This window comes from Melampsora larici-populina (genome assembly GCF_000204055.1).
Source record: "Melampsora larici-populina 98AG31 unplaced genomic scaffold MELLAscaffold_135, whole genome shotgun sequence".
In the NCBI taxonomy this organism is placed as follows: Eukaryota; Fungi; Basidiomycota; class Pucciniomycetes; order Pucciniales; family Melampsoraceae; genus Melampsora; species Melampsora laricis-populina.
This window is the reverse complement of record NW_006768899.1, coordinates 19,316-43,289: the sequence shown is the minus strand read 5'-3', so window position 1 is coordinate 43,289 and position 23,974 is coordinate 19,316. Positions and strand designations below refer to the sequence as shown.

At 41.2% G+C, this 23,974-nt stretch overlaps 3 protein-coding genes across 3 annotated transcripts; 1 reads left to right on the top strand and 2 right to left on the bottom strand.

Moving 5' to 3' along the window:
* Window positions 1-1,465: 1,465 nt before the first annotated feature.
* Window positions 1,466-3,247, bottom strand: MELLADRAFT_85110 (uncharacterized protein; the record flags this gene model as incomplete). The annotated part of the gene is made up of 9 exons (XM_007419155.1): window positions 1,466-1,597; window positions 1,653-1,679; window positions 1,721-1,799; window positions 1,896-1,995; window positions 2,085-2,265; window positions 2,351-2,776; window positions 2,837-2,847; window positions 2,891-3,006; window positions 3,069-3,247. 9 exons carry the CDS (start codon window positions 3,245-3,247, stop codon window positions 1,466-1,468), a joined length of 1,251 nt encoding a protein of 416 aa, XP_007419217.1.
* Window positions 3,248-5,658: 2,411 nt separating this feature from the next.
* Window positions 5,659-6,248, bottom strand: MELLADRAFT_114280 (uncharacterized protein; the record flags this gene model as incomplete). The annotated part of the gene is made up of 2 exons (XM_007419154.1): window positions 5,659-5,845; window positions 5,911-6,248. The coding sequence occupies 2 exons, from the start codon at window positions 6,246-6,248 to the stop codon at window positions 5,659-5,661; spliced, it is 525 nt and encodes a 174-aa protein (XP_007419216.1).
* Window positions 6,249-21,370: 15,122 nt separating this feature from the next.
* MELLADRAFT_114278 (uncharacterized protein) lies at window positions 21,371-23,878 on the top strand (the record flags this gene model as incomplete). The annotated part of the gene is made up of 8 exons (XM_007419160.1): window positions 21,371-21,429; window positions 21,498-21,641; window positions 21,725-21,816; window positions 21,889-22,020; window positions 22,161-22,552; window positions 22,614-22,862; window positions 22,936-23,235; window positions 23,837-23,878. The coding sequence occupies 8 exons, from the start codon at window positions 21,371-21,373 to the stop codon at window positions 23,876-23,878; spliced, it is 1,410 nt and encodes a 469-aa protein (XP_007419222.1).
* Between the last annotated feature and the right edge of the window lie 96 nt (window positions 23,879-23,974).

The following is a 23,974-nucleotide window of genomic DNA, read 5'->3' as shown; positions in this document are numbered from 1 at the left end:
CAATGAACTGGGGGCTCTCAATTGGCTCAGTGCTCAACTGGTGCTATCTTGATGGGATCGGGAATGGATTTTGTGTCCTGATATGATCAGCTCATCCAATGTCTATAATATGATCAAGTCAATGAAGTTGAGGTGAACTTGTTTGTAGGAGAGTTGGGTGAGTGAGGAAGCGAAATGGTGAGCACTGAGGCAAGGCGAGGTGAATTGAGTTTGTGATTCATTTCGTTTCCTTTTGTGGGTTTTGCTCAAGGGAGGTCAGCAAACGTAATGCAAACGTATTGCAAACGAGATCCGTGATTGAAGAAAGTTGCAAACCCGGTCACCGCAACTTTCTTCAATTGGGTTTTGAACCTTTTGATTCCCGCGGTGTCAGTGTATGTCTTTCCTGACATGGATTTTGTAGCGTATTTTTTTTGTTACTCCTATCCAAGTGAATTATTGGCTGGTCTGAAGAACAGTTCAAAAAGCCTACTCAACACCTCATGGCCACAACAGAGTCCTACTACAAGGCCAAGGCAGCTTTATAGGATGTCTGGGACGGGCTTGGGCAGGCTGGGCCAACAGGTGCATGGGCCAGAGCCTTTCCTATGTGTGTTTTGCAAGGTACTGCAACTCTGCTTGGAAGCTTACGAGCCATTGGGTGTGGGCTCAAATCAGCAATGAGCAACCACCTTGTGACATCCCAAACCTCCCGTTGTACTCAAATTCCATCACATGTACCACATTGTAGCACTTGTGATACATTGAAACAGTCAGCCCACTACCCCATAAGGGTTTGTACTGGAGCAGGGCAAATAAGTAGTCATAGTGCTTGATAGCCTTGAGCTCAGAAGGCACTTGACACAATACATAAAAAATTGGTAGTGTTACAAAGCCTGTGCAGGTATTCTGAGGTCCATCATTGAGAGGGGATGGATGTCAGGTGCTCCAAAGTTTCATGTGGCCTTGTGGAAGCAGCGGAGCAAATCCTTGGGGAAATTGGTGACCTTCCAAGCAATGTTTAAGAGAGAGTGTGTATAGAACAATATCCTTGCGGAGAACAGTGAAAGGAATGTAAAGAAAAATAAGAACCAAGAAGCAACATCAACGACCTTATGGCAAGATACCACTGTTGGGAGAAGGTACTGGAAAAAAAAGAAAGTGTATATCGATTGTACCTAGAGAGCCGAAAAATATTAGATGAACAAAGGCGGATAAACAAAGACAAGCAGATTCTGAAAATCCCATTTATTATGTCCATACACACCTTTGGTATGATCACATACCATATAGCACAAAGCCATTTTATCCATGCCAATGAACAAAAAGAAGAGCCAGTTCAAGAATGTCCCACTTAAAAAGGGTATCTAGTTTGGTCAAGGCTCTTCCTTCATTCATGCGGACTACTCAACCTCTATGTAGCAAACCCAAATATCAAGTTGGATAAAACAATTAAAGATGATAGCTAGGGTTTAATCGTCAGACATTATTGCGATTGGTATGCAAGATCTCCCGCCTTCTCTTGCAAAGGAATGTCTCCTTGAAATGTATCATATTCATGTTCGTTCCTTGCATCTTGAACCGGGATGATGATGTCTAGATCGACCCATACGCGCCACTGCGCAATCAGTGGTAAAAGATCAAAAGTGACACCATGAGTAAGCTTAACTCACCATGAGAATGGTTCCCCAAAAAGAAGACTTGTAGTACAAGGCGCGTAGAGATACAGAACGCAGCTTACAAATTGAAACGCCATTGCCATGGCAATAAAAATACCGCTCGCTAGAGATAGCCACGAACCTAATCCCCGCCAGTGCGCCCTTCGATCATAAATCCATGGACGCAGTCAGACCACAAGAAGGTTTCGAGATGATTGACTATCATTCTAGATAAGGGACAATGAATAATGAACTCACGTGACCATGATAGCCTCAGCGTGAGCGCCCATGATGAAACAGACGACACTCGAATATAAAATGGCAGTAATCATCGTTAAGCTATGCAGAGTCAGGTATCCTAGAACATGTTGACAGGTGTGTCATAAATCATCAACTTTAGATAATGACATATGTTAGAGACCTTGGTAAGGTCATGAAGAGACTTACGCAACCCCCGATGAAGCAATCTCGCCTCTTCGTTATCAACAGATATGGCCCCACCCTCTTCGGTGTAGGAGTTTTTGCGTCGACTTAGTAGACCTACTTGCATCTTGCGTTTCCGACGGACTGGCTCAGTATCAGCACTCTTAATCAAAGAAATCAATGACCAAGTTGCCGAAGCGTAGATCTGAAAAACACTCCAGGAGTTGATTATTACTTGGCGATGTGGATTCAGCATGATCTGCTACCGCTTGAAAAGTAGTGGGACTCACTATTAGGGTGATCAGAAGGAACACACCCCAAGCAAAGGCCATCACTTGCGATCTTTGGATCAGCTGACGATCATTCGTCTCTACTTCAGCGGTCATCAGCGTCACAGCACGCGTCTGAGCAACCAAAGCCATCGCAATAGGATCGCCGTTCACGTTTTTGAACAATCCATCGCTCAAAATTGAGGTGGCAGCATTGGTCGATTTATTCAAGTTGTTCCACAACTTTGCTGCTTCCTTCAGCGAATTGACTAGGTCGTTCCAGATATCTTGCTCACGACAAAAAGAACTCATGTGCCAGCTTAGAAGTCCGACTTGAGCAAAAGTGACCATAATTGGTACGCCTAGAAAGAAACAATTGAGAAATAGAGGCTTGATGTACAAGGGGGCAGTTTTGAGTGCTTCTGCGTACGTTGCCTGCGTATCAGCCTGTGTGTGGCCAAAAGAGGTCAAGGGTGGTATGAGGTGGCATGTCAGATATTTCTTTACTTTGAAATTTGCTATGCGTGTAGGTTCCAGGCGCTTTGTTTCTGGTCAACTTACCAAGTGTAGACTGAGGCCCAAGTCGTGACCCAAAAGCCGTAGTAAGCCAATAGCCAAGATATGTAGAGCCTAAGCACATGATGACCAAGATGACCTTTTTAGTGATATGAACCCAACTGTCAAACCCCAAGGAATTACACGGCTAGAGTTCAAGCGAAAAAAATGCTGCCAGACTCACCAGAGTAGCAAACTGTACTTAGGAGCCGTGTCGTAAGATTTGAAGGCGGCTAAAGTGAGCCAGATTTCCGCTTGTGCAACACCACTTGCGAGGAAATGAAAGCATGCCATTAAAGGCCCACTGTTTGGCAATATGAGCGCTGTGGTATCCACTAATGCAGTCACGATAAAGGCATCCATGTTTGATGTTTTTTTGAGGATCAGCTTCACTCTTGATACAAGATCATTGGCGTTATCAAAAGTAAATAAGACGTCGGCGTACACGGATATCCGTCTGCGTCCTCCACATAGATCCTTCTAAACAACCAACCATACTTGGCTTTTTGGGAAGCTGATTTAGGAAAAATGAAACGAAGGAGTATGACCAGACAAACAATGGCGGTGAGGAAGTGGATGATTGAGAAAACGATGAGTACACCGAAAGTTGCTTGTGGGACCTTGGGAAATCGAAGGCTGTTGATGACGTCCTGGCCGTATTCGAATGGATTGACGTTTGCAGGAATTGCTGCCAGAACGTCTTCATCGAAAAGAAAAACAAAAATCAATTAGTCTCACTGTTCCTGATCAAATGGGGCGGGCACATAAGAAAGAAATCACTTCTGAGAGTAGGCATAGCAGGGAGATATTGAGACATGTTGGACGGATCCATCAGAATGATTTTGCAGAAGATCAGAAACGCAACAAAAATAAGGTGGCCGATAATACTTAAATGATCCAGCAACTCTGGACTTCCAGAAGCAGCCCACAACTGGCTGTGTCTCGTTGGCAGCTAGACGTGGAATAGTTGCACGCTCTAATCTATGCACTTGTCAAAGTCAATTTCAACTGGTACACTTGTTTCCGGGAGTACCAGAAGAGGAGTGAAATTCAGAGCCGAGTCGGGCGTAGCCGAGCCCAGAGCCACCCTCGCACGCTGCGTTGACAGATCCATCAACATATCCAAATGTAGTGCTACGTTTCCGTCAATCAGACGAGCTCGGTCGCAACCGAACTGTACCCAATTCGGATAGGACCCTGGAATGCGCCTACAGAGGGTAGTGACGAAGGCCGATTTTCAGTTTTTGGGCTTTACGCTACACACCACTCATTCTCCCACGCTCCCAAGCACTTCAAAAGATGCGCATGGAATAGGGCTATCAGATGAGCTTGGTCTGACCCCTGTAGCTTGCCTCACTGCGGCGTAAATCGCAAAGGCACAAAAAAATTTTGGGCCGCCAAGGCCCAATTCCGACCTTCGATTTTGGCTAGTTTTGGGCTTTACACTTGAATATCTCGGGAAGTATCGGTGCTATGGGGTTAAAAGTTAGTGCATATGAAAGCTCTGCTTCTTGCGCTTCTTTTGCGCTCCTGTAGCAAAAGAGAAGTGTGATTTTGTACCCAACAAATTTGTTACAAAAAGGTCGGAATCTACGTCACTAACCTCCGTACGTGCATTCCAGGGTCCTATTCGGATCCTCCCAGTTCTACCCATGTGGGTCGAAATTCCCTTCATTAAAGGTCTGTGGCTCTCTAAATGGTCTTCTACATTGCCCGTGCCGAGCTCTCGAACCTCACATCGTGTGGTTTAGAGGCAGAGGCATAGGTCCTCATAGGTCAGACATTTGACAATCCCCGGACTCCCGGATCGCTCCTTGCACCAGGAGGCCAATGCTGGCTAGCACGCCGTTATATCCCCAGAACTATTCAATGCGGTTTTTCTTTTTTTTTTTTTTTTTTTAAAGTGCATAAGCGCATATTTGCATGAAACACTATCTAAACTGTTACAATATGATAGGATATTACAACCTTGGGAAAGACGGCCATTTATCAAGACAAAGAAATTGGTGACTAGACTTTTGAAGAGGTTGCTCGAGTTTTGAAAAATCTATGTTTTTCTAACTTTTGGGAAGATTTAACTTCGTTTTGGAATCACCTTCCTGATACATCTTGCTCGATTGGGTTATCCCATGGGCTTAAGAGAAATGCGTTGGCATCCCCGCGGCCCCAATTTGTACTCGGGGTCTGGAGGACCTCGGGATCAGAAACCCCTCGGCCGCGGTAATTAGACTCGTTTCCTCGGATCCGCTCTTTGCGCGTTGCCGCGCAAAGAGCGAATCCGCGAAACACCACGCAAATGAAAAGACGACCAAAAGAGAAAATGAATTTGCACATTTAAATTACATTGAAATGATGAAACGGAGAGACGAGGAAACGCAGAAGTAAGGATTTACAGAGAAACCGTGCAGAAGAGTGAAAAAAACGTTTGAAGAGTAGAAATGAAAAGCCTGCTATGTCATTGTACCGACCCGAGGAAATCCAGGTCAACATGCCCAGATACTTGCCCTGACATCCACGCGAATGAGAGCCTGAAAATGCAAAAATGAGGCCTTAGGAGCTGTCGGTGGCACGAGGTTTTTAAGGCCGTCTTTGCTTGCTTGGACGGTTTGAGCTGTTATACTTTTGCAAATCAGAAAGGAATTCTTCAGCCTTAGTTCGAATCACGGCTATGTGCTCAACACTATGATTATTAAGCTGCGTGGTTGTGTTCTCAAAATTGGATTCCGCCACGATGAATCGAAGTACTTTGTGGAACTTGCTTAGTTCTTTGCGCTTCACATATTCTGCCATCTCGAAGCATCGAGGACGGCCACATCCTCAGCGGTGGTTTGGCTGAAGCTGTTGTGTGTCGGCGCGTCGGACTCTGGTCCTCCGTGCCTTTGTGAGCTGCTGGGCGCCTCTGGGACGTTCGAACTGCCATCGCCGGTCGCCGCACCAACAGACGTGACGGGTGAAGTTGCCCTGTTGTATGCCGCGCTATAGCCGAGTGTCAGGACTCGCACACCTGAAAACCAGACCGTACTCACGTAGTTTGGGTAAATGGTACTCCATCATGCATCCCGGAGGTAATAAACGGTGCAGGTCGTACAGCAGCCGGTGGGAGATTGGTAAGGGCGCGAGGTGCAGTGATCATAGCTATGGGTGGACGTGGTGCATTTGTTGGTAGAGGATTCATGCCGTTGAATAAGCTGTCTAACTGAGAGGTCCGAACAAAGCCAGGTGTGAGCTTGGGTGTAGGCGACGGTACGAAAGTGTTGGGCGGAGGATTTGGCACAGGTGGCGGTGCATGACGATGCAGTGCTTGCTGCAAAGCGGAGGCGTCCAGCTCAAACGTTGCCTGGGTAGGTGGTGGAGGCGGCGGCATTGTCGAGTGAGTCTCAAGGTTCGACGATTCATCGCGCAGGGTAAAGTGACGTGGTGTCCTCGTTTGACAGGGTACTTGTAACACTGGAAGGGGATTGCCATGATCAACAAATGGACTACGTGTAGCATGAGGATAACGCGGTTGTGGGTGGATGACTGAGGGACCGCCAGAGGGTCCATTCAACCTCAGAAACGGGGATGCAGGATATGGTGCAGGGTACGTTCTAGCACCCGCGTGGTGTTGAGGGCCATGACTTGGTGGCGTAGATTGGGCGTGATGGGGGTTGTAAAAGAGCTGGCCAAAGTATGAGTCGCTGAATTTGTTGGTGCAATGGTTATAAACCCTAGTGCTATCGGGCAACCACCAATCCAAAGTCTCTGTGCAAGCAACCAATGGCTGGTTCTTGCTGGACGGGCAAAGTTGTTGATGACTTGACGTCGTGGGGGATTCATATGTGGTTCAAAAGGGAACTGCGGCGGAAGTTGTGACTGGGTGTGATTGGTTGTTGTAAGGTAGCTGGGCAGGGACCATGGGGGCGAACTGGTACGTAGCAGTAGCTAAACCTGTGGTAGATGGGCTGCGTGCTAATCCCGAGATGGAGCGGTAAGGATTGAGCACTGGAGAAGGGGGGGGCGAGTCCGGTGTGGTGAGCAAGATCTCTACTTAAGCAAAAAAATTTAAAAATTATGTGGAAACTCGAGTTTTTGGTCAAAGGCACTATTATTATTGAGGTTGTTAGTCATCAAGGTTATTAAAGTTGATTCATTATTTTCATTTCATTATCTTTCAGAATATATATTTACATAAGCAATTGATAAGATCATTTAAGAGCAAAGAAAAATTCGAAAAGATCAATAAAAATAGTAAAAGAGTGAAAATCATATTAAGAGAATTAGTAAGAAGGGATTTGAGGAAGAAGAACATTTAGTTTGGATCTTTAAGAATGGAAACTGTTATGAAAAGAATGAAAGAGGAAGAAGAATATAAAGCAAGTTGGAGAAAAAATTCGAAAATATGGGTAAGAAAGCTTGGAAAGTGGTTTTTAGCTTATTAATAGAAGAGATATTGGTTCAGGAAGGTTTTATTGTGAAAGAGAAGGATCACATTAGTCATCAACAACTTTAATCATGAGGATTGATAAGGGAGGTGTGAAGTTATTCAAGAAAAGGGAAATTTCGAAGAAGGGTACTATGGTATTAATTCCTGTGTAGTGATGTCATTGATGGATTGGTTGCGCCAAGAGTTTTTCAGAAGGATTTTAGTGCTGTGTGATTGATTGGAGCGCTGTGGAATGATCTTTTGATAGAAGGAAAATCATTATTAGACGTGAAAATAGTCAAAATTCATCAAAAATGGGAGTTTTTAGTTAATTACATATGGTAAAACTTGTCAGAATTGGGTGTGTGATAGTTCATTCGACGCAGAATCATTGGTTTCATAATGTACAATCTTTAAATCCTTAGTAGCGGAGGAGTAGTGAAAAAGTTATAAGGCAACAAAGAAACTGGAGTGAATTTCGAATTTGGAGGTTACATGTGACATTTACATGACAAAACCTTATTTTTGCAATCTTTACAACTCAATAACTTATTCATCACACATCAGAAATAGGTGATATAGGGGTGATAAATGATCAGAATCACGAGGGCTATCAAATGAGCTATAGTAATCCAAAATTGAACAACTTTACAAAAAATTCGTAATCCAAAAATGGATTTCAGCTATGAATATTAGGAAAAAATCACCTGTATTCATCATAAGAAGATCTGTTCATCATTTATTCACATCAATTGATCAAATTCACGCCTTGAATCATTACAAACAATAATCTTTATGACATCATATGATTACATTGGAGGATACTCTGTTGATTTTGATGGTTTTTGAGGGTTTTTGGAGGTTGTTGACCATTGTTGAAGGTTGTTGGAGAGTTATATACTATTGTTAAGGATTTTACGGGCCTTTGTTCCCCTTTTTTACTCATCTTATACTTTTGTTAGAGTGTTTTTAATCATCATTAAATTACTTTACCAGTACTAAGTTCACTAAATAGCCCCTTTACATCAAAGGAGAGATTTCTTTACGTGTGATAAGACTACAAGTCTTCATTTGGAATAACAATCAAACTGATTGTTGCTTGCTAGTAATTAAAATTGTGTTTTTGTTGTGTTCAAATTGGAATAACACTACAATAGTGTTGAGATTTCTCTATTTCTAAAAAAAAACTCACGGGAATAATACTTGAATTAAGTATTGAGACAACTTTCTCTGGTGCCTTATCCCAAAGAATTCAGCAAAACCCCGTGTTGATTCTTTCAAAGAGGCAGTCTTAGACAACTTCTACTAGATACTTTATTAGTAGATTATCCCTCTTTTAGCTCTGTAAAGCTCTTGTTGAGCTTTAAGTTCTACACCGGATGCACGGAAGTGATCGCGTGAACGCGAATATCAATTGGATGGATGATTTCGCGGGGGTGGAATTGCGAAATGCCGTTATCAACCTCTGTGAGGGCGGCTTCGAGGATGTTATAGCAAGTTCGCCGCACCACGAGATACATATGCTTGCAGGCCGATTTGTTCTTGCTGAAGTGAGTGCAGGTACAGTTGTTGACGTAACCGATGTTGGATTTAATTTTCTTCAAGTGATAAGTGTACGGTCAAGAACTTCAAGTTACTGTGTGAAAGTCAGTATACAAATTAGTTGTTCAATTATCACGTATCAAATTTAGTATTACAACGTGTGTGTCTTTATTTTATCGAGGTCGAACAAGATAGTTAAAGATCATAGTAGTGTACATTCTTTGTTCAATTGTTCTGTTTTCGTGCTGTGTTGTTTCTCGGAAGCTGATTAGATTAGTTCTCATTGTTCAATTAACTACACCTTGATTTTCTCGTTGGCACCTTGTTTTTCTTCTTATAACCTTGTCCCTCTTTCCTGGAGAATCTTTTTCCTTATCGAAGAAATTGATTCTAAAGGTGAGGTTTTCTTTTCTGTTCTGTTTCCTATCAATACACTGATTAAATTCTCTATCATACAAATATTGGTTCTTTCTCTTTTGATTCTACATGTTAGTCTTTATTATCTTCTTCGTTCAGGTCTGTTGAGTCTTTCCAGTCGTCCATCTTAGTCTGTCAGCCGTGTCTCGTCAACACGTAGCTGAAGTATTTCTGTTACCTTTTAAAAGGTTTGTTATTGTGTTTGTGATTGTTTCATCTTATCGAAGAAATTGATTCTAAAGTCTTTATTATCTTCTTCGTTCAGGTCTGGCGAGTCTTTCCAGTCGTCCATCTTAGTCTGTCAGCCGTGTCTCGTCAACACGTAGCTGAAGTATTTCTGTTACCTTTTAAAAGGTCTGTTGAGTCTTTCCAGTCGTCCATCTTAGTCTGTCAGCCGTGTCTCGTCAACACGTAGCTGAAGTATTTCTGTTACCTTTTAAAAGTTATTTGTCTACAGTCAAAAGTAAAATCCTACATGGTAGCGGGAGCTTTCGATCCGCCGTCCAATCTCTTTGTCTAAATTTATGTCATCGAACACTGAAGAAAATCCAGAAACAGTCAATCCAGAAACAACCAATTCCGAATCTGAAACATCCTCTTCTTCAACTATCGGTCGAACCGTCATCGATAACTTAAGAACTCAACAACTAACAAATCCAATCATGGCATCAGCTGATGATTCTGTGTTTCCTCTGTTTGGAAACGCCATTCAAAAGTACGGTTTGCAACTCACTAATGCACTCAGTAAATTCAAGATCTCAGAAAATCTTGAGGATGGTAATTATCCCACTTGGATATAGATGTAAAACGTCGTGTGACACAAGCGTGAACAGCTGATCCAGAGCTGTCACTTGAATGCGAAGAGATGCGAGGATGAAAGTGTCACGAAGGGAATACTCCGAAGAGCGAAAGCATATCATGTGGATCTAATAATGATATTAATTTCTTATCTGTGTCAAATAGGAATGAAATGAATCACAAGAATAGATATATTATATACAAGAGTTCTGAGCTGAGGCAAAGGATCGGGAAAACTGATTCTTACAAGATGAACAAAAGAAAAACTCAGCATGTGATTCTGATCACAAGAAGACTGAGTGCTGAGACTGAGGATAAGTGTCGAGTATTTTGTGATACACTATTGAGAGTATCAACATCCCCCCTTGCTTGATACTTTTGTAGGGATAGGAAGTGAGTTCGTAGATATAAGATGGAGTTCGTTGGTATCTACATTACCAATTAAGAACCGACATCGATTGAGCATTTCTTTCGGAGCATTCTTTGTGAGGAAATCAGCTGGCATTAACTTTGTATCGATCATATGAGTAGATATTTGATGTGAGGAAATTAAATCGCGAATGAAGTGATGCCTAATGTCTATGTGCTTTGATCGACTGTTTGTAGCCGATTCTTGAGAGAGAAATATTGCTCCATTGTTATCGTTAAAAATACTTAGCGGAGGTAGAGATATTGGAGATGTTGGAATGGGGGTTTGAGTCAGGTGAGATATCATTCTACGAAACCATAAGCAGTGTTTAGCACAATCTCCAAGTGCCATATACTCTGCTTCTGTGGTAGATAGAGCTACAGTGGGTTGGCGACGACTTTTCCAGCTGACTAGAGATCCGCCTAACGTGAATACATAACCAGTTGTTGATCTGCGAGTTTCGGTACAGGCTGCATAATCGGCATCAGCGTAGGCACGAAGTTCGGTTGATGGTGTGTTGTGCTTCTTGAATAATATACCACGTTCTAAAGTTCCTTGAACGTATCTGAAAAGATGTTTTACAGCTTGCCAATGTCTGTATGTGTATTTAGATGAATAACGAGCTAACGTTGATACGGCATATTGAATATCCGGTCGAGTGTGGACAGCGGCCCAGTTGAGACAGCCAATGGCTTGCTGATAGGGTAGGTGAGCTGCATCTAAGATTTCTTCGCTGGTACCAGGAGATAATTCAACGGAGTTTGGGAGAGGAGTAGATGTAGTATTGCAGTGTGTCATTTCGAAACGATCAAGAACGTTCTTCAGATAATGTTCTTGAGATAAATGAATTGTACGATTCTTTCTGTCTCGCGTGATCTTGATTCCAAGGTGTAAGGTAGGTTCAGTGGTCCACACTAGCTTGTATAAGTTTTCTAGTTTTTCTCTAGTTTCTTTGATCAGGGATTTTGAATTCGAAAATACTAGACCGTCGTCAACAAACATAGGGATGTGGATGATTTCATTACCTCTTCGAAAAGTAAAGAGGGAGTTGTCGTCTTTGTAGGGAATAAAACCGATGCTTCGAAGTTTTTCATCAAGGTCGGCATTGAATTCTCGGTGAGCTTGTTTCGTTCCGTAGATGGATTGTTTGAGTAGCCAGACTTTCTTAGGAAACTTTGAGTTATAAAAACCTTGAACTTGTCTTGTGTAAACAGGCATTTTGTTCTTTCCGTTGAGGAAAGCAGTACATATATCGAATTGTTCCATTTCCCAATCCTCGGAAGCACAGAGAGAGAATAACATGTTCATAGTGTCTGATTGAACAACGGATGCAAATGTTTTATCGTAGTCAACACCCCATATTTGGTGATTGCCTAGAGCTACCCATCTAGCTTTGTATTTTATGATGTTTCCGTGTTCGTCACGTTTCCTTTTTAAACGCCACATACCACCTATGACATTCGCTTCTGAGGGGGCATCGACTAGTTCACCAACGTTGTGAGAGGTTAATGAATTAAATTCGCTTTCCATGGCCTTGATCCAGTTCTCTCGTTCGCTTCCTCTCATTGCCTCAGTGTACAAAGGACAATCGGCACTTCTTTTTGCTGCGTAGATTGTGAGGTTTCCGTAACGTAAAGGAGGTTTTCTATTGCGGGCAGGGCGTAGAGAGGTAGGGTTGGAAATGATTTTTGGTTGTTGTTTATTTGATTTTTGCTCTTGAGGTTTCTCAGAAGGATTGGAAGTATTGTTATCTGATTTGTGTTGGTCTTCTGATATAGGATCTGTATTTTCATTGTTGGTATTTGTTTCATTCTTCTTTTTCGGAATTTCTTTTTCTTTTTCTTTATTGTTCTGAATTTCATTGATATTGTTATCTTTTGGTCTTTTGATTTTGATGATTATTTTGGGTTGTTCTTTTTCTTTTTCTTTTGCTTGTTTTTCTTCTTCAATTCTTTGTGTTTCTCTTTCTTTCTCTAATTTTGATTCTAATTCTTTTTGATATCTGATTTGGTTTTGTTTTGCTGTTTCTAATTTTAATTCTAATTCTTTTTGTTGTTTAATTTGTTTTTGTTTTTCTTTAGCTAATTTTAACTCTAGTTCTTTCTGATGTTTGATTTGTTTTTCTTTTTCTTTTTCTTTTTGTTGTTCTTTTTGTTGTTCTTTTTCTTTTTCTAATTTTGACTCTAGCTCTTTTTGATGTTTGATTTGTTTTTCATTTTCATTTTGTTGTTTTGATTTTAATTCTAATTCTTTTTGATTTTGATTTTGATTTTGAATTTCTTTTTCTTTTTGTATTTGTACTTGGTTTTCTGTTTCTTTTGATGATGTGGTTTTAGGTGCATGTATTGATTGTGATAGAGGAATGAGTTGCTTCGGGGTGAATTCAATTACTGATTCGGGACTGCGAGGTGGATAATTTTGGATATCAGACAGTGAAAGTTCCGAGAAATTTGGAGAGATGGGTGTCAGTTGTTGAGGAGATAGGAAAGGGGATGAATTGATTGATATGGTATCATTTTGGCGAGGAATTGACTGCAAGTTTGTTTTGTCAAATGGGAGTGAAATGAATCACAAGAATAGATATATTATATACAAGAGTTCTGAGCTGAGGCAAAGGATCAGGAAAACTGATTCTTACAAGATGAACAAAAGAAAAACTCAGCATGTGATTCTGATCACAAGAAGACTGAGTGCTGAGACTGAGGATAAGTGTCGAGTATTTTGTGATACACTATTGAGAGTATCAACATTGGAGTCGTGCAGTTTTTGGTAGTCTCGACAATCTTGAGCTGCATCACTATCTTATCATCAAAGATTACAAAGATTCCAAATTAAATAATGCCCAAATTGTTAAAACTAACAAAATCATAGTTGGCTTTATCTTGAATCATCTGGATAAGAGTAATCACACTCAAGCCATAAATCATTTAACTGACAAGAATAACACTCTTCAAATTATTTATGACCCGTTTAGTCTGTGGGAGTTTCTCAAGGATAGACATTTTCTAATTAATGATCAGCGATTAGCCTCTATCTCTAAAACTCTCAATACTGTTACTATTCATAGAAGTGACTCGTTATCTAGTTATCTCGACAAGTTTGAAAGTCTTTTTATAGAATTCACTCGTTATGGAGGGAAAATGGATGACTTACAATCAGCTATTCACCTTATTGACTCTATTACTAATCTCCCATCTACTACTGTTGAATTAATTCATAATGTTGTAAAACCTCTAACTCGCAAAGATGTGATTAAATATCTCAGAGATTACGACACCCGTCAAAATAATTTCTCAACTGAGGCTACCCGCGAAGTTCATCATGTGGAAGCGAACACTTCAAGTGCTGGAATGCCGTATAATCGAACTTCAAAAATCATGTGTACTGAGTCGGTTTGTAGAGGTCCTCATGCTCCTGAACGATGCTGGTCTCGACCTGAAAATTTTAAAGAAAGGGATGACTTTCTTGCACGAAGAAGAACTCGGGGTAGCTGGAATCCAAGAGGTCGACAAATTCCTAATCGAACTTCTCAATCCAACTCTTCTACTACCATCCGAGGAATGCAACGAGTTGATACTCCTAACGCGAACTCGGTTTCAGACTCAATACAAATGTTGTCACTTAACGTTGAATTCACCTCTCTAGTTGAAGACGCTGAAGCAAATTCTACCGAATCCACATCTTCTGATTCGATATGGGCACTTCATGATACAGGTGCCACTCATCACATGTTTAATGATAGTAGTTTGTTTGTTCAAAGTAGTCTTAAAAAGGTGGATGATGTTAACAAACGACTAAAGTTAGCTGGAGGAGATGTTTCATTAGCAGTAGATAGCATCGGAAAAGTTCAACTAAAAGCAGGTGATGGAACTGTGTTTGAGCTCAACGATTGTTTGTTTGTTCCCGAACTTAGCAAGAATTTAATTTCAGGTGGTACTTTAAAAATGAAAGGTGTCAGAGAAGTTTACGATGATTCTGAATTATCTTGTTTTGCTTTAGTAAAAGATGGATTAGCTTTATTTAATGGAGTCATTTTAAAGAACGGACTCATGAACGTCAAAATCAATCCTGTAAGCTTCTCAAATCAATTACCTCAATCATCAACTACAGTAAGCTCATCAGTCATTCATCATCGCTTAGGTCATTTAAGTGAAAGTTATCTTAAACAAATGAAAAGGAATGATAGTGTGATTGGAATTGGGGAAATACTTAGTACTCCAGAATCTTGTGATACTTGTAATCTGTCTAAAAACACCAAGATTCCTTTCAATCATACCCGTCCTCGAGCTTTAAGATTTCTTGAAAACGTTCATGTTGATCTCAGTGGAATTTATCGTGTTAATGGTTTCAATAACGAAAATTATTTTATCTTGTTTTGTGATGACTTCTCGAGTTATAGGCATATTTTTGGTCTGACTAGTAAATCAAAAGAAGAAGTTTTTGAATCATTTAAAGCTTACATTGCTGTTAGTGAGAGACAGACTGGATTAAAAATTAAACAATTCACACTTGATCGTGGAGGAGAGTTCGTAAATTCCTTACTCGGTTCTCATCTTCGTGATCTTGGTATCGAGTTGCATTTAACTTCTGGTTATGCTCCTGAGGAGAACGGAGTGTCAGAACGAGGCATGAGAACTATTAACACCAAAGCAAGATGTTTACTCATTCAATCTAAACTTCCTTCTATCTTCTGGTTTTTGGCTTGCAAGACCGCTGTATTTCTCACCAATAGAACTATCACTAGATCTCTTCCAGACTTTAAAACTCCTTTCGAAATGTGGCATTTTCGAAAACCTACTTTGTCTCACTTACGAATTTTTGGTTGTCAAGCTTTTCGACTGATCAGGAAGGAAATACAAAATTCAAAATATTCTCCAGTCAGTTCGGAGGGAGTGTTGGTTGGGTTTGAACAAGACAACTTTAATTACCAAATTTGTGATTTATCTGATAATAAATTCCATACGTCTCATCATGTCACATTCAACGAAAATGTTTTTCCTTATCATAATTCTAAATACAATCAAGAATCTTCAAATGACATTGTAAGAAGCATTTACTCTGACAATGAAGAAGAAATCACTGCGTTGAAACCTTTAATTGAAAATAAAATGACTGATCTAAATGATGAAGATAACAATGCTAAATCGACTGAAAAAGAAGACTCTTCAAGTTCTAATGATGAAACAATTGAAAATCCTGTTCCTACTATTGCAACTCAAAATAAATTCAACAATTTAATACCCAGAAAATCTACAAGAAGTCAAACTAAAATTAACTATAAAGGAATGGGTGGTTTCGCTGAACTTAACAATAAAATTAAATCTAATGTAGCCAGATTTGATGATGATGATTTCTGTATCTCGTCATATTTTGACTGCTTACCAACCTGTTTTAACGCCTTTCTAAATTCAACTCCAGATCCAAAATCATTCAAGAGAGCTATGTCGGCGGGTGACTCCCCCGAATGGAAGCTTGCATGTGATAAGGAAATGTCGTCTTTGCTAAAAAAGGACGTCTGGACGTTAGTTGATAGACCAACTCACAAATCTGTAATCCGAGGAATGTGGGTGTTCCGTAAGAAAATCAATTCCGATAACTCTGTCAAATACAAAGCAAGGTTTGTTGCTATGGGCAATACCCAGGTTGAAGGTGAAGATTACGGTGATACTTTTGCACCCACCGGAAAACCAACATCTCTTCGACTTCTTCTTGCTATGGCTGCTATCAACGGTTGGGAGGTTCACCAAATGGATGCAGTAACAGCATTCTTAAATGGTATTTTAGAAGACGAAATCTATATTCAACAACCCGAAGGGTATGTTGTAGTTGGACTTGAAAGTAAAGTGTTGAAACTAAATAGATCATTATATGGACTGAAACAATCACCAAAAATTTGGCAAGATGATGTTACTCAGTTTCTTATCTACACTCTTTGTTTTGAACAATGCATCATCGATCCTTGTATCTATTTTAGATCAGATGAAGAAAAACAACTGTTCACAGCGGTTTATATCCATGTTGACGACATGGCAATTACCGGTAACGACTCTTCAACTTTCAAATCTGAAATTTCCTCCAAATGGGAAATGGAATATCTTGGACTGGCTCAAACAATTGTTGGAATCAAAATCGACAGGCCTGGCCCATTCATCTATTCTCTTACTCAAACCAAATTTGCGCTTACTGTTTTAAAACGTTTTGATATGCTCGACTCAAAGCCTGCTTCAACTCCTCTTACTCCAAACCTCAAGTTGTATCAATCTTCTGATGAAGAATGTTCAAGTTTCTCTTCACTGGGTCTCAACTATAGAAGTGCAGTTGGTTCATTAATGTACTTGTCTCAATGTACAAGACCTGATCTGGCTCATTCTGTAGGAGTTCTTTCTCAACATTTAGACAGGCCTAGCTTACAACATTGGAACGCAGCGTTACAAGTTTTCAGGTATCTCAAAGGAACTATTCATTTAGGAATTGTTTATTCAGGAGAAGATAATCTTAAAATTTCTGGTCAACGTAGTTTCTCTTATCCTGTTTCACACTGTGACTCAGATTGGGCAGGAGATAAATCTACACGACGATCAACCACTGGTTATATTTTTACTTTAGCCGGGGGTGCACTTTCATGGAAAAGTAGGTTACAACCAACAGTTGCTTTATCATCTACTGAAGCTGAATATAGAGCTATAACAGAAGCTGGTCAAGAACTTTTATGGTTAAGAAAGATGATGGAGTATTTTGGTTGTCGTGATTCAAATCCTACAGTACTTCAAAGTGATAATCAAGGAGCTATTCATCTCACAAAGAAATCAATTTTTCATGGAAGAACAAAACATATAGAAATTCAGTATCATTGGATTAGAGAAGTAGTTAAAAATGGTGATCTTATTGTAGAACATTGTCCTACTTCAGAAATGGTAGCTGATCTTCTTACTAAAGCTCTTGGTAAACAACAATTCATTTGACTGCGGAGTAGACTAGGAATAAAGTAGTAACTGGCAAGTTCTTGAGGGGGTGTGTTGGATTTAATTTTCTTCAAGTGATAAGTGTACGGTCAAGAACTTCAAGTTACTGTGTGAAAGTCAGTATACAAATTAGTTGTTCAATTATCACATATCAAATTTAGTATTACAACGTGTGTGTCTTTATTTTATCGAGGTCGAACAAGATAGTTAAAGATCATAGTAGTGTACATTCTTTGTTCAATTGTTCTGTTTTCGTGCTCTGTTGTTTCTCGGAAGCTGATTAGATTAGTTCTCATTGTTCAATTAACTACACCTTGATTTTCTCGTTGCACCTTGTTTTTCTTCTTATAACCTTGTCCCTCTTTCCTTTAGAATCTTTTTCCTTATCGAAGAAATTGATTCTAAAGGTGAGGTTTTCTTTTCTTTTCTTTTTCCTATCAATACACTGATTAAAATTCTCTATCATACAAATATTGTTCTTTCTCTTTTGATTCTACATGTTAGTCTTTATTATCTTCTTCGTTCAGGTCTGTTGAGTCTTTCCAGTTGTCCATCTTAGTCTGTCAGCCGTGTCTCGTCAACACGTAGCTGAAGTATTTCTGTTACCTTTTAAAAGGTTTGTTATTGTGTTTGTGATTGTTTCATCTTATCGAAGAAATTGATTCTAAAGTCTTTATTATCTTCTTTGTTCAGGTCTGTTGAGTCTTTCCAGTCGTCCATCTTAGTCTGTCAGCCGTGTCTCGTCAACACGTAGCTGAAGTATTTCTGTTACCTTTTAAAAGGTATTTGTCTACAGTCAAAAGTAAAATCCTACAACCGACGGAGCCTTGTGTAGGTGGTGTTGTCTTAATGTGGTACGTGGTATTGAATGGTCGGGTGAAGCTGCTGACGCTCCACTATGGATAACAATATTAGTCTCAGTTGGTTAACGATAAAGTTGGGTGTTTACCTGTTCCTTGTTGACTGTTGTGACTGCAACACCTAAGTCTACTGAACCGGCTTCAGTGTAGCTTTGAAGGAGGCCTTTCAAAATGTTTTGGTATTTGGTAGAACACTGGGGCCGGAATCCAAGGGTCGTGGTGATTACGCTTGGCCGGAATCCAAGGGTCGTGGTGATTACGCTTTGCCGGAAGTCGCATTCCGCACTATCGACAAGTACTTGGATTGTATCGTCTGGTCTACGGAGAGTATGGCAGCTGAGAAAGTTATACTTCAACACCCGGTGATAACTCTTGGTGAAGTTGTTAGTATGAATCCCTTACATTGGAACGTCACGTTCAGACATCATACAGTAAGTAGCATTTGCAACCCACCGGAACTCAAAGTATCTGGCAAATTCAGGATTGCTGGCGCGGTATTTGCTTTGGAAATGGAGGTAAGTGTCTTGCCATTGAGACGCGTATATGACCTGCATAGCGTCCTTATGAAGTTGGATACCACCTGTAACGCCTCCCTGTGTTGATGTGTCAGTTTTTTCTCTGGCCCGGATCAATTTTGTAGAGACGACTCACTAATGTCTTGGCCTTGGCTTTGATAGCGCGGGATACATGGAAAATGCAGAAGTAGTGCCGGGGTTTGGCGGCGCAATTGGCAAAGGTTTCCTTCACAGCTTTCTGATAAGCTGGGGCACAATCCGTCATGAACGCTTTGGGGCACATTTGAAAGTTATCTTTCAACCAACGTAGCAAGTGAGTGATGCTTTTGCTGTTGCGATTAATTCTTATCAGCAATGGGAGATAGATGTTGCACTTTCTTTGACAAACTCACGCTTTTTCATTGGATTTGAGGAACCAACAAACCGGTATGCCACTCCCAGTAACAGGATGCCGCATGACGAGCATGAGCAATGTGAATTTCAAGAGTGGTAATTTGGGTATGCCGGAACAAACATTGTGTGTCGAATCAAAGCAAAGAACATCTGCACCGTGGCAGGAGAGCTGTTCGCGTTGCCAAGGTGAGAGGAAGGCAACCTGAACACGTTTTTTGGTCTTGTCGATTGCATTGAGGACGTGCCATCCTCGTTCTTGCAGTCTTTGGCACCAAGGCTCGACGGACTTGAGGACATTAGAGTCCAGGAATTTAGTCTTTTCCTCGACTCGTCGGATCATGTTTCAAACCTTCTGATAGTCAATATTGAACGCTTCGGGTACAATTCCGATCTTAGAGCCAACTTCCTGGTTTGGGAGTCCGCAAACAGTCGTAATACGGTCAATGAAGACTGAACTAACCGGGAATAAGTCAGTTTCATTCAGCCAGTTTTTCACTACCTGCGGTAGTCTCATGTTGCGCATGTCAGCAAGCGAATAAGGGTTGTGCCGCTCATGCTTCCAGTGCCACTCGAACTCTAGGTTGCCGGTCAAAGTTTTCCTGATGACAAACTTGGCTGGGCACTGAACGCAAATGGATCCAGCAGTCAATTGTTTGGTGTTGGTTATTGTAGGTTGAATACGGTTGCAAGGCTTCCCAGAGCAATTGCATAACCAAGTCTTGGTCCATTCATGAGCACGGATGGGTCCACGGTGAGAAGGCGAGAGTGTTGTGTTGGATTCCGTGGCGTCAAAAGATAATCGGCCCCTCCCGTTATAAATCTTGCCTTGGAATGTCCATGGTGAAGAGGCGGTCATGGCAAAAACTACGTCTTGTTCAATGCCAGCTTCACGAGGAAGGGTCAATCGGACAACATCGTAAGGAAAATCAGGTGGCTGTCTAGAAGTATCCTGTACAAAACAGTTGGAAAGCGGATTGTGGTCGAAGCCGGCAGGGGACGGGGCGATATGAACAAGCGGGAATGGAAGCCAATCATGGATGTTGGCCGCGAAGGGGAAGTCATGGAGGCCGGTCTTGATTAATGTTGATGGTGAAGTGCCCCTTGCCTGAATTGCTTCAAACAGGCCTGCTCTTGACGCTGACGTCTGCCCGTTCTTCAACGGTGCCATCGCCCTGTCGCGGAGTACGACGGCGAGCAGAGCGGTGAATTTACAAAATAAAACAAAGGTTGGCTGGCAGTGAGAGAAGCGCTCTGCAGGCGAAGCAAAAATTGACAAAGTGCGGATGAGATCTTCTTCCAATCAGACAAAAAGGTTGGTCTGGTGAGAGCACTTCGCCATCACGTCACCATTTGCCTCCAAGTGATGACCCCCCTCCTTAGCTTTGCTTGAGCTTACACTCATTCAGCGCGATCACTGCCAATTCGCCTCCTCATTTGGGGTTCCGCGGCTCAGCATCCATCCTTGTTGCCCCTTCTGTTTAACCATTGGAGCCTGGCGTCCTTGCGCTTCACCAAAGCAAACACCCCCGCCAAGTGAAGGAGAGAGTGCCCTTTGTTCCAATCCGAATCCACCACACAAGCGCTTCTCACCTCACAGCGCCATTTGCATTGTTGGTGCGTTTGACAAACTCGCCCAATGGAATGACCGTTTGGCAGTTGTTGCTAAGTCCGCGACGCTACGCTGAACAATTCGTCTTGATTTGCCACGGAGTAATCAACTCCGCTTTGAGACGTCGCAGCACAATGTCAACGGCCGATTTGTGTCAAACCCGTCGGACTTCAAATTTGAATTGCAGTATCCTCACGGTCAAATTTGGCAATTCGTTTCTCCCGCATAAATCAGCTGCCGCATTCCCGAGCCCCTTACTCAAAAGTTCTGGGGATATAACACCAGGGCTCAAAGTAGACCTGGTTTGTACTGTTGTTCCCAAAAAGGTTGCCACATCGACCAAAAAACAAAGAGGTGGTGGTCTGTGCGCCCTGTCAGAAACAGACAGGATGGAAGCGTTAAGGATGTCAAAGAACTCACCTGTCAGTCAGTCAAGGAAAGTCAAGGAGAGAATTGAAGGCCTTGAAAGGACCCTCTTCTATGTAGACCACCACCACTCCTGATTTTGGGGCCAACCACTCACAATAACCATATATTTTCACTTTTAACGTCTTTATTTAAGCAAAAATCATCTAAAAAATGAATCCTCCAAACCCTACAAACATTATCAACAAGAATTCTTTGTACCCATACGCCAGGTAATTGGAAAATTATTGATTCTTCTGATTGTATCATTATTTTTGCTGACATGGAGTCCTTTGAACAGGGTTGAAGCTTATAAGGGGCCTCTTGTACCCATCCGATTTACACTACCTTACATACCACCAAGTTACGCCAAGAACGCCAGAATCCGTCAAAGGCCTGTGCTGGGTAACATAACCAAGCACAGGCGTTTGACGGATTCTAACGGGTACAGTTTAGTCAAGAGAGATTGGATGATGTTGAGTGGATGGATGATTCTGTAAACCACGCTCATCATCCCACTGGTATCAGTGATTCCACCGGCCATGCTCACTTCAATAACCGACATGTGGATTACTCCAACACCTACGACTTTACTCAAGAAAGTCCTTTGAAAAATTCTGGTATGCTGTCCATCTCATTGCCTATGTAGTCTGTCTATATTCTTGCTCTGATGAACATCTTTGTCTATGTAGCTGAGCGTGTGGACTCTGTATACCCTGTGCTTCAAAAAGGGATTAGTCCTCACACCTGCATGGTTCAATTCAATGTGGATGACAATGAATTGCCCAGCCCCTACGAGATTTACCAAGAAAGTCTGTCCACAGGTATGTCAATAGGCACTCTTTCACTATTGACCATGGTTTTCATGTAGCTTATACATATTGCTCTATGTAGCTGTAGCTCAAAAAGATAAAAAGATCCGTGATTTTGTGTTCACCTTCATACCGCACTAAGAAACCAGTAGACCCAACCAAGGTTTCCAATGGATCCAAACCCCAAAACTCGCGCTCAAGTTATTTCACTCACGAGGTGACAGGATTTCGTTCTTTGGACCTGACTGAGACTGCTTTTGTGGCTTTCAAACAAAATTTATTCAAACTGGCCAATGATATTGACGACAATGAAGATTTGGATGGAATTAGTTCCATTTTGGAGGGGGCCGATGGTACTGGCGGAATTGCTATTCAGATTCACATACCTGGTCATAATGTGTATCCAAAGGGCAAGGGGGTTATGTTGAAGACGGAAGAACAGTTGAAATCTTTCTTCAAGGCGGTTGAGTTGAGCCCTCAAAATGAGCCAAGAATTGTTGTAACAATGGAAGACCCGTCGAAGCAAGCCCTAAAAGATGAGAAAGTAAGCAATCAATTTAAATTTTACCATAGATTCTTGAACTGACCGCCTTGTTTGAAAACAGAGGCTTTCAGGATCTCAGGCCAGGCTGGTAGCCCAGACAATCAAGAATACCGGAAACGAACCCAGTAATTCCAAGCTTGTGATGATGATTCCGGAAGATCCAACAGATGTACAAATTGGTCTTCTGATGAAAGAGTATGGCACAGGCTCAAACAACACCAAAGAAGGTTATCGTGTTCATCATCCAATAAACAACTGCAAAGTGATGCAATTGACGTTTGAGCACTTGTATTTGTGGGCACAAGAACTAGTCGGTGATGTTCTGCCTTTTCTTCCACGTCCCCCCTATTCTGACCTTGCCTGTTTTCCCAATGTATAAACAGGCGAAGGGTACTGTAGGTGTCACCTTACAAAACCCGCCCAACATGGATGGATTTGTCTGGGAGCTCATCAAACGTCCAATTGAAACAACCACTCCAATGAAGTCCAACAAAAGAATGAAATCGGACAAAACCCAAAAGGCCTGTCCCTCTCAACCCGACTGTCCCTACTCCGAATTACAAGGTCATTATGACTTTACTATTGAACGTGATCTTTTGGAAAGATTCAAGAAACAGACGACTTTGGGAAACTACCTACTATATGCCTGTGTGCCGCCAGACGAAGTCGAAGAAGTGACAAAGGTGTTACTGGCCAAGAAAATCAGAAACTTTGATAAATTCTTGTTTCCAAAAATCATCAACTTCAAAAACCTCGTTGATTATGGTGTCGAACCAGGTACAGCCTTTGATCTCATGTATTATGCTAAAGATTATTATAAATTTCTAGAACACGAATACCTTGAACAAACGTTTCACAACCACAATGATTGAAATAACTCATCCAACTGGCAAAACTCATGATTCTGAAATAGTTTATCTTTTGTTTTGGTTTTCAACTTTGCACCAACCACTTTAAAAATATTCATTTAGTCTGTTTAGCGATTTGGTGAAGCCCAAGCTCCAAAGATATTGATTCTTTTTCTCTGTTGTGTTGAAGTTGTGTCCGAATTGAAAAGCTCAACCACTTGGTTTCAAATTTTATCAAGTCAAATCTCTTTCTGAAAAACAAATGGTTCCAGAGATATCAAATCTTTTTCACTCTTTTTTGATTTTGTTTCCAAAAAGAAAAATTCAACAACTTGTGTTTGATGGTCATCAAGTAGAATTTCTTTCAATCCACTTGTGTTTGTGTTCCAGTTCGAGTTCCATCCAAAGTGATTTTGTTCTTGTCGTTTTTATTTAGCTTATGACCAAAATCTGCAAAGCTAGCAATCAATTGCTTTAATATAGTGTTTTGTCATCATAAACCCACAGAGATGATATTCTCAAACGTGATCTTAAAGATATCCAAAGAGTGTATTAACGGAACATGCACTCTTTG